Below are 16,105 nucleotides of genomic sequence, written 5' to 3'. Positions count from 1 at the left end.
ATGTGATGAATAACAACACTGACTGGGCTTGCTCTGGGACATAAGTGTAGGGACAGCTCTTAGCTATGTGTGTTTTCCAAATTCAAAAGGAGACAGATGCACCTAGCTCTGGATTGCACAGGTGGATAAATTATACAGTATTATAAGTCAATAATGTTTGAATGACATATTGAAGAAGCTACAATCTGGTTCATTATTAGGCTTAGAGTGGATGATACAGACTTAAAGGTGCATTTAATGGCAGAAAAAGAAAGTAAGAGGGTGTGACAGGAGTAGGTGGAAACTTGGCTTTAATAAGGGGAACAAAACCATCCAAATTTGGAGGGCTTAATAGACTTAATGGAATTACTGGGATTCCAAATACATGAAGAGTATAAAAGAGTTAACAACACTGTGGCTAGCAATGGAACAATCACCAGCTATATCTTGAATTTCAACTGTAGCACTAGTTGTGACAGGAGTGGTGCTAACTTTAAAGTTGAGTACTGAATAAACACCATGACTGTGCAGAGAGTCTTTGTTAACTGAGCACTGGGCAAAGATACTTGAGCTAGCTCTTTGCAAATGTGATTGTCTGCACAGCATACCTGGGAGGTTATCAACCAAGTCTCAGAGGTAGTACAGCAACTGTAGTATAATGTATGTCTCTGTCCATGCTAATTAGCAATCATACTTCATGAAGCAAGTAAACTGTTCTTGGATGATTTTATATTCAGTTGTAAATACTAATTTATTTGTGAAGGGGGTTATTTAAGTTAATGTCTTTTATTCCATAATTCTTTTTCAGAACCTGCAGAGCCAGTAGGACTTAAATTCTTCAATGTTTCATCATATTCTTTTTCACTGTATTGGAGACTACCATATGGACATGTAGACAGATTTCACGTGGCTCTTATTCCTGATCATGGTTCTGTTGTTATCCTAGATCTTGGAGTTAGAGAATATCAAGTAGGTGCATTTATCGCAGGACTTGCATGGCCAGCTTTTCCTTATGCACTGTGCTGATAAGAAATTCAAGTTTGCCTTCTTAGCTATTTAATGCAAATATTAATATGAAAGTATTAATGAAAAATTTGTGAGAGCAAATTTCAGCATCCAGAGTTTGTTACCTAACAGCAGGTAGTGAGTTTGTCTTTTTAAGCATGTGCTAGAAGGATACAGCCTGTCATCCAAGGGTTCATGAATAGTTTAACAAAGGAAGGGCAGAGCTACTGAGTAATACAGACTCATTAATTGTGCACTTGCCAGGACGATCTGTGCTTAAATCATTAATGCAGGCAATGTTTCACTGCTAAGCCATCAGAAAGAAAAAGGAGCGCTTTTTGATTCTGTTGTCTGGAAAATATAAAAATATTAACAGAAATAATGGCATTTCTAGTTGTTTTGCTTTTGTTTTTTACTGGATCTACAAAGATACAGGTATTTTATATAAATGTTTGCTAAAAGTTGTTAATTATGTTTATTTCAAAATATGGGGTAGCTTAAGAGTCAAAAACCTCTAAGTTTTTCAGGCTGCTTTTGTGTTTATTCTTTCAAAAAGGAATTTTATAATGCTGCTTATTTATTTTGATAACAGTAAAGATACAGAAAAACATCTATATATATGCTGATAGGTAATTCTGTGATAAAATTAAGGGGGTTTTGTTCTTTAATATTGAATATTATACAGATCTTGTGGAGGGTAGTTAAATAAGATGGCAAAATACTGTAGCTAACAGGTGTAAACATTTTTAGTCTTGCAAATAGTTTTGTATATCTAAAAGCTTATTAACATCAGTTTTCAGTAATGGAGTGCTTAAACTTCTGGGGCTTGGGTTGTTGGGTTTTTTTTCTTTTCATTTTCATGATTCTTGGTGAAAAAATGAAATAAATCTTTGCCCTGTTTTAGGCTGATTTTTCTAATACTGTTCCTGGAACAACATACAATGTTACAGTTTCTACAGTTTCTTCTTCACTCTACAGTTCACCTGCGAGTAGAACATTGACAACAAATGTGACAAGTGAGTTAATAATGATGATAAAATTTGGTTGATCTTTTTTGAACTATGATTTTTATGTATTTATTATATGCACAGAAATATCTGAGAAATTACAGTCAGTTTTGAACCATCATTAGAATTTGTCATCTTCTCTAACCATTCAAAATTACACTGTATCTGAGGTATTCTATGAGAGCACGAGTTTCTTTATCAGATGTTTTTAAGCAGCAGCCCTGGATGTGATTTCTTGTATTCATCCATTAGTTGGCTTATTAAGAAGAACAAAAGGGAGGCAAGGGGGAAGGCATAAAGGGCAACAATTTATAAACTTGTGAAAAATTTGCTGTGTCATGTAGTAATATCGATACCCTAACTTATATGTATAGTGGTATATTTTTGAGACCTTTCAAAAAAAGTGCAGCCAGATCAAACAGGTTTTTTTAAGAGAGTGGAGTTTGGATTTGAATGGTTTGAGGGAAAGGGACTGAAATTAAACTGCTAGAATACCTCAAATACTAAACTGGCATTCTGTTTTGCTCATGAAGATCTTCAACATTAACATTTTTTGCATTCTTATAGAGGAATATTCCTGGTGTTCCAAAATTCATTTAATCATTTTTGTAACAAGACTTCAGCCAGGAAAAAAAGATTTTTATTCAACGGTACCTTAGTTTCAATAGTTTTACTGGTTTATGCTGGCAGATGATTTAATTTCTTTATAGAAGCTGTGAAGGTGTCTCCATTATCTGGAAACTTAATTAAAACCTGGTTTATATGTGTGTGTTTGTGTATGTGTACATTTAAACAATTACTTTTGGGGTATTTTTTTAGATCCTGGGCCCCCTGCATTCCTTGCAGGTGAAAGAGTGGGCTCTGCTGGAATTCTGCTGTCGTGGAATACACCACTGCATTCAAATGGGAGAATTCTGTCCTATATTGTTAAATATAAAGAGGTCTGCCCATGGATACAAACAGCTTATACACAAGTCACAACAAAGCCAGATAGTTTGGAGGTTCTTCTTACCAGCCTTAACCCTGGAACAACTTATGAAATTACGGTAAAACCTTTATGAATGCCTTTTAGTATTTTGAATTCTAACTTATTGTAAATTGTGTGAGTTTATGCTAGGTCCATATGGTGTTTGCTGAAGGACCTTACTAGTTAATGTTGTCATATAACAAAATATATTAGCCAGGTATTTTTTGCAGTAGTAGTTTTTAAATCTGCTTTAAATAGTTTCCAACCAAACTAGTTTCTTCTGTTGATATTCTTATTGACATATGGCATTATGTGGTAAAAAAGTAAAAATCAAAGGGTAGAATTTTTAAAAACATCCAGATACTTCTTAGTCTTCATTGAGAGTCAATCTTTCAAATCACTGGTGTCCTTTAAATATTACATGGAGAAATCATCTCATCCAGATTTGGAAAAACATGTAGGTACATGCTTCTTTCTTTGATTTTAAACTTAGTGAGTTTAAAAAGAAGTTTTCTTGCCTGAATATTTGTCTAGCTGTAGCCTATAAATACCTTAGTCTGGTTCCCCGAAACCTGGGAGTTTTACATAGTATTATCTCCTGATGCAGATTTCATACTCTTTCATTCCCTTTCCACAGATTTTATTGCCTTTATATTCACAGTGAATATCTACTGTTAAAATCAGTACGTGTTCATGACTTCAAAATCAGTTCATGACACCTATATGTGGAATTTGTTTACATTAAGATTAGTCACACCTGATCCTTTTCCGAACCCTTCAACAATAAATGATTTCAGGTGGACAGGAATGAATTGCTATCCTCTTGGCACAATTTTCCAAGCAGTTCTTTGCCTGATTTACTCCTTCCTAACAAACTTGGAGAGATGCTTCTTTTCAGTGTCAAGAATGAAATGAAATTATGTGCTTGTTTTGCTTCATTCCATATCATCTAAGTTCATATAGTGCAAAGCTATAAAAAACATTGAAGTTGACCATACTGTGAATAAGGCCTTACAGTGATTCTTTGCAAAGGTGGTGCATGTAAGAAGGCAAAAATATAATTATGCCTGCCATTGTGGGAAAGTTGCTCACTGTGAATCTAGTTGGGATGACCATGCTGGTAAAAGCCAGTATATCCACAGCTGGAGAAATGTTTATCCTTTGATCTTTTGCCTGCAATCATCTGTTAAAAAAACTCCAAAGAACTCCCCCACCCCCCCAAAAATAACACCAAAAAAACCCCACAAAAAAAATGTTTGGCTACCACTTGAGGAAAGTATTATCATTTAGAATCTAAGCAGATTAATCTCCTCAGAGAAAATGAAGTTATTAAGAGAATTCAATTTACAGTTTTGAGTACATCAGTAACACTTGCATGGGGTTCAACACTATTAGAGGTTTTCCATTCTTTGCTCCATATATGATTTTTTCCTGGGAAAACTGTGGGATATTTTAAATCATTAGTACAACTTTTAGGAATAATACTTTGCCCTGTGTTGATATATGTGGGAGGCAAGCTTTCCCATTGCTGGTGCCTGGAACATTGAACTTAGAGCAGGATTTGAGTTGGAAAAGTGACTTGTGACCCAACAACCTCTGTCTATCAGGGACCACATGGCTTTTCTCACAAGTGAATAAAAATCTGTTGGCAAGCTAAGGATTGTTATGTTACCTGCTCCTTTGGTGGGTGCCTGACAGCCGGACCTACCCTGACCTACAAGCAACCTCACAGATTAAATAATGACTCAGGTGGAAATACTTTCTCTACCTCACAGATGTGGACAAAAAGACACATTACAAATTATCCTTCTCTTGAGCAATTTCTTGTGGTTCTTTAGTTAATTTTTGGAGTCTGTTGTGTCATTTAAAAGTAGCTCTTGATTTTTGCATAGGTGAAAATTCTGTATTGGTTTAGGCTACCTGGTTTGGTCCTGCTGTGAAAATCTTTCTGGTAAATACTGTGATAGCAGAGTTCAACAAAACTTACAAGCTTTGAATATGGATTTTCAATCTCTTTGGAAAATCCCAGTCTTGATTTCTTTGCATCAAATGAAAAAGAAAAGAAAAAGAAAAATAGCAGTTACAAGTGCTCATTTGGTAAATGTTGGAGAGCTGTGTATAATTTTGAACATCTGATCATTGATAACCTTGTAAAAATACGCAGTCAGAATTTTTTCTAAATTTAAATAATTAGGAGCAATATCTTTAAAGCATAAAAATTAATACTCCTTCCAAATATGAACTGCAGATACTTTAACTTTGGGTAGTACTTTGTATTCTTCATAGTAAACGTTTTAAGTGTTTCCAAGCTTTTTTCTGTAATGGCTTTTTCTGGCAGTGATCTCTAGAAGCTAACAGTACATTGTGTATGCATTTATTTTAATTTCTGTTCAAAACTAATTGGTGTGTGTAGCTGACATCTTTACCATGCAAATATTTGCATACTTATGGCTTAGTAACTTTGAGTTCTCTTGAAACTACACATATGAAACACGAGTTTCCATGCCTGCCTTAATGCTAGTTTTCTTTTCTGAACCCCTTCAGAAATACCTACTTTGAGGAGAGATAACAAAAAAAAAATCAGTGTTCAGGTGAGGACATATCTTTAGATATATATGGAAATCAATGCTTAAGGACATTTCAAGTCATTCTCTCTGTGACACAGAAGTAGGTGGGTTTGGCTGGAGTCATGAGGTGTGTGTGCCTGAGGTGCTGGTGTTTGCATGGCTTGGGAAGGAGCTAGCCAGTGATACAGATTCTCCTTCACCAAGCAGAGCATGTGCTGCACTGGGAAGTGGTCACAGGCATATGAGTCTCTTGCATCCTAGAGCAAGTCTTCCACATTGCTGTAGTTTTTCTGCTGTGTCTCAGTGTTTTTGTTTAAAAAGTATTACAGTCTTCTGAAAGATGCACAATTTAGTCCTGAGAAGTGATTACAGCAGTTATCCCTTCTGACCTGCTGGTTCTTGCACTCTCTTTGCCCATCATTACCCCCTGTGTGCTGTCCATTACTTCTGCTATGATCCATATGTAGTTTTGCACATCTTCCCCTTCTCACCCTGCCTTCCCCACAGTCTGCACTGTCAGCTCCCTCAGCATCTCTGCCATACCTTTGCTACCTGACACTGGCAGGAGGAAATGTCTCTACCAACTTTAACCTTGTTGGACAGCTTTTCACTTTGCTGCTTCTTTTACACACCTCTCACCATCATTATTGGAATTCTGCTCAGGTTTTACCTTCTGTTGCCTCTTTCACTTCTTTTGAAAATAAGGAGTCAGACTTCATTCCTCTTTCACGGTAAGTATTCCATGCCATGGCCCATCACTGGGTTGAATTGTCAGTAAGTCATACTGCAGAGCAAGTAGCATCATTGTGTTTATATCCATAAATTCTAACAAAGTCTCAGTGTACTTTGTTAGTACAAAGTCTTTGTTAGTCTTCTTCTCATATGAAGAAATTCTTTACAAACAAAAAAACAACCAAACAAAAAAAAATCTTAACAAACAAAGAAATTCTTAATAAAGACTTTCAAAGTCTTTGTTAGTCTTCTTCAACAGGAAGACTCTGCTATGATAGCAAGCATTGAGTGCGCCATAAAGTGCATCCCATGACCTGTTACGTTTCTGCTAAAAGACATGCTCTCGTTGGGTTTCTGCCCTGGTGGAAGTTAACCTGCTCATGCTGTCCTTCAGGAGTTCAAGAAATACGAGAACCTATTTTCCTTTTAATCTTTTAAGTTAGGTACAGGTAATTGGAATGGGGGAGCTGGTGTAAGTGAATTGTGGTAAGGAAAAGGAGGGTTACTGATGTTATTCTTGCTGTTGATTTTAGCTTAAAATACGGACTCAGCATTTTTGAAGTGTGGATATGGCCACATGTTTTTTTCAGTTTCTTACACTGTTTCATAAGTCTTCCACTTTATATTCCATTTTATATTTTTTCACATTTAAATGATGAGTGTAAATTAAGCAGAAGCTATAAAAGGCATGTTCATTCAAATACTTACAGTTTGAAAGGTAGAAGGTTTTCATAGTCCCTGAAACTATATATTCTGTAGGTTATCTAATGTGGCTTTTTTCATTTTCTGTAGGTTGCTGCTGAGAACAGTGCTGGTGTTGGAGTATTTAGCGATCCTTTTCTTTTTCAGACTGCCGAAAGTGGTAATTTTAATAAAGCTACTAAGTATCCATGGCACATTTTACACTTGAACGATTCTAATGCATTTAGAACAAAAAACTAATCCTTTTCTTATTCTCACTCAGTGGAAAAGGTGCATTTTGTCCTATTTGCTAGTAATAGCATTTTGAACGTTCACATTATGGGTGTTTCTTATATGCAAACTCTGTTTCTGTTGGGGTTTTCCTATGCCAATTTTTTACTAGGCTGCTTTCAGAAAGCAGGGTCACAGGAAAGCAGAGCTACCTGTCAAGTGGACCCATTTACTGTTGCCTGCAGCAGTGCAGACAAACAGACTTTGTTATGGGAACAGCTCAGGCATTGCCTGCTGATGTAAAGCCATATTTGTTTAGTGCTTGGAGTCAAATGCCTTCTCTAAACAATACAGCACAGAATGTATTTCACTAGGTTTTCACTTTTTAATTATGAAGAAAAAAACTAAACAAAAATAAAATGAAAGTTTAACTTGGTGGTTTTGGAGATTAAAAAATCATAACTGTAATCTGAATTTGCATAATATTTATTAATTTAGTGGCTTTAGTCTTGCTCATGCTGCAGGAGCATTTGTGGCTTGCCTGAAGAGCTGGCTCCAGGTCAGTTATGGTAGGGTGAACCTGTGTCGCTGGCATACAGAATTTGTGCTGCTGTAGCAGCAACCACCCTTTGTGTTTAGGAATCCTGGTTGGTTTCTGTAGCTGTGCTGTATTTCAGTTAATGGCAGGAAATCATCACTCCGCATGAGATTTCTGTGATAACACAATGACTTATAAAACCAAGTATGAGAAAGGGTAGTAAACTTGCCACTTGTACATTATTGCAGCTAGAAATCTGTATTGCCAGGAGATTTATTTACTCATGCTTGACAGAGGACAACAACAGCATTTCTTCATATGAGGCCTTAGATGCATTTTGGTGTACATTTTTAGTAAAGCTAAAATCCCTTATTATAAGTGTAATTTGAATTTTTCTTCAAACTCTGGTCAAGAGTTATGTGTCACTGATACTGCATTTATACTTCTACATTCTCAACTTTTAACTCTTGCTTTGGTGTAAAGGAAGACCCAACATCTTGAACAACAAGAAGAGTTTCAGTTTAAAGTGTGAAATGTAGCCAAAAGTTAGAATTCTTTAAATACAAGGGAGGAAGGGGGAGGAGGTGAATACCCTGCAAAAGATTCAGCATGGCCTAAGTAAGAACTACATATGAGGCTTGAAGGACCTGTCTCAATTCATCTGTGGAAGATCTGTAATTGTGGACAGTTTTATGTTCTTAAGGCAGCATAACTCTTTTCTCCCTAGTACTAAGAATAGCTGTTGCAGGAACTGTCATATGGTCTTAAACAAAAATGGGCCAAAATTTGCTACTTCTGACACAGTAGATGAGTTGCTTCTAGGAAGAATGGCCAAAGTTGACCAAACCAATCGCTATAATATTGAGACTGAAATAATTATAATCCTTACTTAAGCTAGATTGGAAAAGAGCTGGTTGCATATCAGCTACTTTACATGTGTTTGTGAATGATTGTTAAATTTATTTGCTCTAGGGTTTAGAAGTGAGAAATGTCATTACCAAAATAAAAGGGTTTTTTTTTTTGTATTTGTTTCCAGTGCTGAGATGAAAAATGTGTCTCACTGCTTTTGTTTGTTTCGTTCTCAAGCTCCAGGTAAAGTAGTGAATCTCACAGTAGAAGCCTTAAACTATTCAGCTGTAAATCTGATCTGGTTTCTCCCTCGGCAACCAAATGGAAAGATAACTAGTTTCAAGATTAGTGTGAAACATGCAAGAAGTGGAATTGTAGTGAAGGACGTCTTGGTTAAAGTAGAGGACCTTCTGTCTGGGAGGTTACCAGAATGCAATGTAAGTGCTATAAACCTTTTAAATTAGAACTAGACTCAAGCCAGAGACTATAGTTTTACATTTAAATTTTGAGACATAAAAAAATTAAGGCTTGCTTTTCAGAACAATCCCAAATACTTTACGGGCTTAGGCCCAGGGCAGGATATAATGCTTGAAGAAAAACCTTTCTGTTCAAAATAGATTAAATGGATGCTTTTCTTTGAGAAGCTCAGTTTGATCAAAGAAAAAAATGCTAAGAAAGATTCAATTTGGCATCCTTGTAAGAGGGAATAATGAAGTAGAGAATTTTTTCAGCTATCAATTTTTAAATTTTTATTTTATACAGCATTCAAGTAGAAAAACCTAGAATTGGTGGGGGGTTTTTGGTCAATGCCAACATATAGGAATGTTAATATCTTATTTTTATATGTAGCATGGTAATGATTTTTATATTTTAAATGCATGCTTTATTCTGTGTACCATTTCAACATTTGAAAAATACTTTTCATATCAAAATAAAAAGCCCCATGATTAACAGAGTGATTTAAAAAATGCTTTTAGTCTGAGTTGGTCTTAGAAACTTTCCTTGAAAAATTTCTGAATTTTGGCTTTTCATCAGATTCAGACCTGTAACCAATGTATGCATTTCAGAATTTCTTGAGGAAAAATGTCTTTTCTAGTATTTATTTTCCTTTTCTTCTTTATTCTGAGCAGTGTTGTGGTTACCCACATGTCAAGTTGTCAAACTTTTATTTCCCTTTGTTTCCCCCCCAGGATGTTAGGGTCAGTACTTTAATGAAAAGTGCCAATGAAGCACTGAAGCATAAAAAGAACCAATTTAGGGTAATTTTATTTCAAAGGTGGTCTGCCTTTTTTCTTCCACATATATTTACAATTATAGATTATAGATGCATCTTATCATGTTTCATATTTTGTCTTTGTAGGACAACAGTGAATCATTTTTGTGGAGTACTACTACTCCTTCAACTACTTTTGGCAAATCCACAGTTCCTTCAAGGACTACAGTTACACCAAATGCAGAGGCACCAAATCAAATGAGCTCTGTTTGGAATGAACCAATTAGTTTTGTTATAACTAACCTCAGGCCATATACCACCTACCTTTTTGAAGTCTCTGCAGTTACCACTGAGGCAGGCTACATTGACAGTGCAATTGTCCGAACACCAGAATCAGGTATTTACTGCTTTCAAATGGAAATACAGTTCTCAGATTTATATGACAACTTCAGAATATCAGATTGAAGTTGTTTTGCAAGATACTTCAGTCCAAATCTGTCTTTATCGGTATCACACTGTTGTATTTACATGATTAATTTTACCCGATGGACTCAACTGAAACTATATATAACTGCAATGTATCTAATAGTGTACAGTTATAATTAAAAGTCAAAAATACAAAACTGTGTTCAAGGTAAGTCAAATTTTATGAAAAACTGAGGATAGTTTAAGAACTGCAATTAATGACAGAATGGGAGAAAAATGAAAAATACAGATGAAGGGAAAAGGTGTCAGGCATAATATTAAAAATACATATGTATTGTATAGATAGAAATGCACTTAAAGCTTATTTGCTGTTGTGAAAAAACAAGCAGTATGAAGAAAACTCCTGTCCTGTTGTTCCGCAATCTGTACCTATTGCAGAAAGTTCTGAAAAAATCTTTAAGCACCAGAAAAGTTGATTTTGGGTTACCTGCAATGTACTGAAAAGTTAGAGTTGGAAACAAACTTTGTCCAGGAACAGGAGGGTTGTAATGGCTTAGATAGTGGGAAACGTTACTAATAGAGTCATCCCCAAAAGGTGTTCAGAGGAATGTTATTCTGGCTGTTTGTTTGTTAGTACGTCATTCTTTTGCCTGAAGCAGGTTGATGTTATGGGTTTCCCTTTCATAGCACTGTTGATATAAAAAAAGAAGTTAAATTCCCTCCTAGCACTGTTCATTTGAATTGCTTTGATAGTTTTAAAATATCCTTAGTTTGCTGTTCTGTCTAGGGTTAATGAAGTTTTGGATTATTTCTCCTAAGGATCTCAGGCTAATTTCCGGTTTACTTTTCACCCTGTTAATATCCTAGTGTAGGTGCACTGCTCATAAGAAAACCCTGGAAAGTGATAAAAACATTATGCAGTGGGGTGTAGATCTGCCAAATACATAGGAAAATGTGAGCTGTTTGGCAGATGAGATCTTCAGTCCTTGTGTACTGGGTGCCTGCATAGCCAGGGTTCATCCATTAAAGCATGGTCTGGGAAAAGGGAAGTTGGCCTGCTGTGCAGTGTGGCTCTGTGTGGCATGCACAAGGCCACAAGCACAGTCAGGCCTCTGGCCCAAGCCTCAGTAAGTCCTTCGTTTTAGGAGCACACTCAAGCTTTTGAACCCACCTCTGTTAGATCCTCACCTTATGAGCATTAAGCAGCTTGTTAAAGTGCTCCCCTGTGAGTTCTGCATGCCTGTGTGCCAAGCAACCTTATTCAGAGGCTGGCCTTAGAGCCGGTGGTTTGCTAAAAAGGCATTTGAGCATCTTTATGTAATCCGTATAATGATAAAGTGCATGCTAGATTTGGTAGAATCCGTGCTTCCATTGTTTTTTAAGCATTATTTGCATAGTTTCAACTCCCTTGGTATCTTTTGTGATACATTTTTACCTTCTCATTACCTTAAAAAGAGGAAATGAAATTAAAAAAAAGTCATTTTAATGAGATGTGCTTGTAATGTAGCTTCCCTTCAGAATATTTAATGTTTATGTTTAAAATTAATTGTCTGATAATGTGGTTCTTGGAAATCCTAATATAAATTATTTTATATGCAAAGACTTTTTCCAATGTTGTTTAAGTTCCAGAAGATCCACCACAAAATATTGCCAAGAGCAACATTACAGCAAAGTCTTTCTCAGTGATGTGGGACCCACCAACCATAGTAACAGGGAAGTTTAGTTACAGAGTTCAACTGTATGGACCATCTGGTAAGTCAGGATTGATGTTTCTATTTCTATTTCTTTTTTATGATTATTACCTTACAGTTGAATTCTTAATGTCCATGCCTATCCAGAATGAGTATCTGAAAGCAGTGCTATGTATCTTTTTTTACGGTTAGACTTATTAAATTGTTTAGATTTTTAAGAGAAAAGTCAGTCTGTTGTGAGGAAGAATATGTAATTAAATTCACATGAGATATTCTTAGAAGTGGAGGAAACCAACTTTCCTCATCCATTCAGAGGGGTGACAGGCTGAGATAGCAGCTTATCATTCTGTATCTTACCTTTACTCTTTTTCTTTTTGTTAAAGATTTCTTGAGGATTTGAATTCCTGTGTAGTATATGATCAACTGTATGAGTCTGTTTTGTCGGGTTTCTATTTTGTTTTCTCTCAGACATGTATATATAAAGAAATTATATGACTGCCTGTAATTAAGTAAGAAGTTAATGAGCTGTATCCTGTTGTTTTTATGGAACCACACAGAAAAAGCAATAAGAGTTAATTTAGAAACAAACAAAAAAATCCCTTTCTCTTAAATGCCATACCTTCATGAGGCTGCTTTTTTGTTTGTCTGTTCATTTTTTCCTAGACATTCAGTATTATTTCCAACGAAGTTGGTACCAAATTAGCATTTTCACAAATTTGGCTTTCCATCTTTCATCATCCTGAAAAGTGGCTGTGGACTGTTTTTTTTTTATTTTTGAGCTAGAATCTCTTCATTTTTCATTCCAGGTCATATTCTGGATAACAGCACAAAAGATCATAAGTTTGTATTTAGTAACCTTGTGCCGTTTACAACATACGATGTGTACGTCGGTGCTGAGACAAGTGCTGGGGTGGGGCCAAAGGCTAACCTTACAGTTTTCACTCCTGCAGGTGGTAAGTAAGCATAGAGAAGTGAAGTGAATGTGCTGCACATAATAATTGGTTTCAGTTTCCCTTCAGAGCCTTTTAGGTACTTTGCAAAGGAAAGAATGGGTGTGTTACAGGAGCGTTACAAAAGAGGGATAAAAAGATAATGAAAGAAATTAGCTGAATATTTATTACATCAATTTATTTATCCATTTTTTTTTCGAGTTGGTGCACTGTCGCTAAATTTACTTGCTGTCAGAGGCCTGTGGGGGTTGTGAAAGACACGTATTTTCTGCCTGAATGAATGTAATTATTTTTGGATGCGGTCATTAAGTTGAAGATCCCGCGTTTACCCGTTAGATGGCAGCAAGTGGAAAAGAAAGAAGAGCGCTTCCAGTTTTGGCTTCCAGTGGTGAGGGTCCTTTGCTGTATAGAAATGCAGCTTTAATTTCCACGTATGTGAGATTGTGCAGGATTTTTGATCTGCATCTGCAAATGCAACCAGAAAAAAAATCAGTGTATAATAGGCAGATAGTTTCAGGATGGTTATTTCTGTGTTACATTTTTTGCCTCGCAGAACAAACGTAGACAAGCTCTCAACAGTGATTGCTGCAATGCTTCCTGGCAAGGTGCATCAGCAAAAGGAACACCCATCCTTATTTACCATATGCTTTCCCAAAGTATCTTTTTTCAGCTGTCAGAGACAATTTCCAGAAGTGGCCTGCCTCAGCAAAGTCATGCTTATTGCTGTCTAAACTCAGTGTCAGAAGCAAAATGGTATTTTTTGTTGATGTACTGGGGTTGGGTTTTTTTGGATTTACATAAAATGTCTCATTTTAATGCCAAATCTACAAATCTCCATTATGCAAATGATTTCAGGTTTGTCTTTTTCTGAGGTATATAGGAAACTATTACTTTTCATATAAAATCTGAGTATCATTGAATATAAATGTATCTGATCTGTGGCAGTCCTGTGTAAATTTCAGTATCATAACTGCATACTTAAAGAAGAAATTGAGCCAAAATTTGGTATAAAAGATGTCACATGTTTCTTCCTGTCCCCTCCCCCACTGCTTTTTACTTCATTTTTCTATGGTTTTGATGAATTTTGAACTAACATTTCAATTTCAATATACTTAAGGTTCCATACAGCAAGCTACCAAAGGTCTGCTTGCTTCCAATGCACTGACTTCCTGATTTACATCATCTTAGGATCTGGCCATATTCACACATACATGTCAAAAAACTGTGCATGTTTTTAGAACTGTAACTTGTTTGCTAAGAAACCATGTGAGGTAACTCTCTACCTGCATAGGAGCAAACAAAGAGATAAGGGTGTGAAATTTGATTAAATGCCTATTGTATTTTTCATGCAGTGCTGGGAGACCTTGTAATAATCACAGATGCTTAATGAAACCAAGTTTCTTCTTGAACATTTAGTCCCAGGTGCTGTATCAGATTTACATCTCGCAGAAGTGGAAGCCACATACATAAAAATTGTTTGGAGGAAGCCACAAGAACCAAATGGAATCATTACCCAGTACAGGGTTAAGGTAGACATGCAGGAAACTGAAGTGACTCTGGAAAACACTATTCTTGAAGGAAAAAATAAGGTATTCTTTTTTGTTTTTTTTCTTTTTTTAAAATACGGATTTATTTGCTAGATTAAATTTGTTCCTCTGCCTTATCTGATAGGTACAGAATGTGGAATTAGCCACCATAGATGAGTTGTTAATGCTTTTAAAATCCACCTTCCTCAACCCACCCTCTTTCTCTGGCTGGGTTTTAAAGAGATTCCATTAATACTGTTTCGACAACATGAAAACAACAAATAATTCTCATAGAATGATCCAGATTCTTGTAGCTGCTGAAGGCAGGAAGCCATACCCACAGTCATATCCTTTCTAGCCCTTGAGTTCTTTGCAGTATAGGGTAACCTAATAGTGAGACTACAAATTTAGGTGCCTAGATTGATTCATAGCCACTCAAGCAGACTCCTGGAAGATGTCAGCGTGAATCCTATGGAGAAATGAATTCAACAGAAATCTCCCAAGGCTGGTTAAGTGCTCTGCTTGCAAGGCAAAAAACCCTAGAGTTTCTGCCCCTATTTATATTCTTGAATTTACATGTCTGATGCTACATGCTGAACTCCATGCTGTGGTTGTATGCTAAGTATATCTGTACGCATCTACTGGATAAAATCATATAGGGAACTTATGCTGTCAGTCAGTAGAGCTTTTGGATTTAGGGTGCTGATGAGCTCTACATGCTTAGATGGCATAGCTCTGATCATGCAGCACAGAACTGTAGATCCTAGCCTGCATTCAGCTTGGGATTGAGTGCTTTATGAGGTAGGGCCTTTTGGTCTGAATTTTGAGCATAGGTGTCTAAAGTTTTCATGATTCCTTTTTTTTAGACAATGATGTCTTTCTGTGAATCTGACACAGTATCTACATTTTTGTTGTAGAGCACAATGAAGGAGTTTGCTTTCAAGCTGAATGGTGTACATTAAATAGAGCCCTGGAGCCAAGCATTAAATAAGGAGTAAGGGGGAGAAAAAATGGGGATAAGGATCCATTCATTAAACCAGGCAGGCATCCTTGGAAAATGAAAGTATATAACTTTGTAATTAAAGATTGTATCATAGTACAGACACAAAAAAGATGAAACTTATCTGCACAGAGCTGTTTTAATGATGGGATTTCCTAATTTTTGAGTTCTTAGTGTAGTGGCATTGTGGCTTTATTGAAGTTTATTGAATTTATTTTTTTTAATTAAAAAACAGAACAAGTCATAATAAACATTATTTATAACCACATTGACAAAAGTTCAGAGCAGTTACAGGATTTGAACTGTCAGATCCGCAGTGCTAATGGTACTCAGTAACTAGTAGCAGCAAAAAGCTGTTGTTTTATGCGTGGAAAAGCCTCTGAAGCAAAAAGTATTTCCATGCGGGTTATTATTTTGTTATAAAAAGTTGGTGAAGATAATGCATATATAGCTTTTACCTGTTGGTACTTAGATGGGATTGGTGCTGTATCTTTGCCTGTGGTTAATCCTACCCTAGTTAAAGCAGTAAAAAAGCTGCTTTGCCTTCTCTCTACCCAGAGTCTGTAGGGAAAGAGCTAATGTGAATTAGTTACATCACTGTAAAAGCATCTTTTTCTGGCAGTGAAGTGGGCCATATGTGTGAGTGGGGAATGTTCACAGATGACAGCAGAACAATTTAGAGACACTGGAGTCCTGGATTTGGTCCCAGATTCTGAAGGGGCATAATGATGTAGTGCTTACAC

General features: G+C 36.2%; 1 protein-coding gene across 1 annotated transcript in view; it reads left to right on the top strand.

The window, feature by feature from the left end:
* Positions 1-16,105, top strand: part of PTPRQ (protein tyrosine phosphatase receptor type Q) — a 127,964-nt gene that overhangs the window by 24,950 nt on the left and 86,909 nt on the right. Inside the window, exons 19-27 of the mRNA XM_061369360.1 lie at positions 788-948; positions 1,889-2,000; positions 2,811-3,037; positions 7,050-7,119; positions 8,794-8,993; positions 9,917-10,166; positions 11,819-11,947; positions 12,693-12,839; positions 14,253-14,425. Of these exons, the coding sequence (XP_061225344.1) occupies positions 788-948; positions 1,889-2,000; positions 2,811-3,037; positions 7,050-7,119; positions 8,794-8,993; positions 9,917-10,166; positions 11,819-11,947; positions 12,693-12,839; positions 14,253-14,425 (1,469 nt within the window). The remainder of the gene's footprint in view (positions 1-787; positions 949-1,888; positions 2,001-2,810; positions 3,038-7,049; positions 7,120-8,793; positions 8,994-9,916; positions 10,167-11,818; positions 11,948-12,692; positions 12,840-14,252; positions 14,426-16,105) is intronic.

This window comes from Neopsephotus bourkii, unplaced genomic scaffold, assembly GCF_033783945.1.
Source record: "Neopsephotus bourkii isolate Nb327-2 ecotype Australia unplaced genomic scaffold, CSIRO-AGI_Nbou_v1 NB_1493, whole genome shotgun sequence".
In the NCBI taxonomy this organism is placed as follows: domain Eukaryota; kingdom Metazoa; phylum Chordata; class Aves; order Psittaciformes; family Psittacidae; genus Neopsephotus; species Neopsephotus bourkii.
Note: the sequence above shows the minus strand (reverse complement) of the source record. Positions and strands in the feature narration are given on the sequence as shown.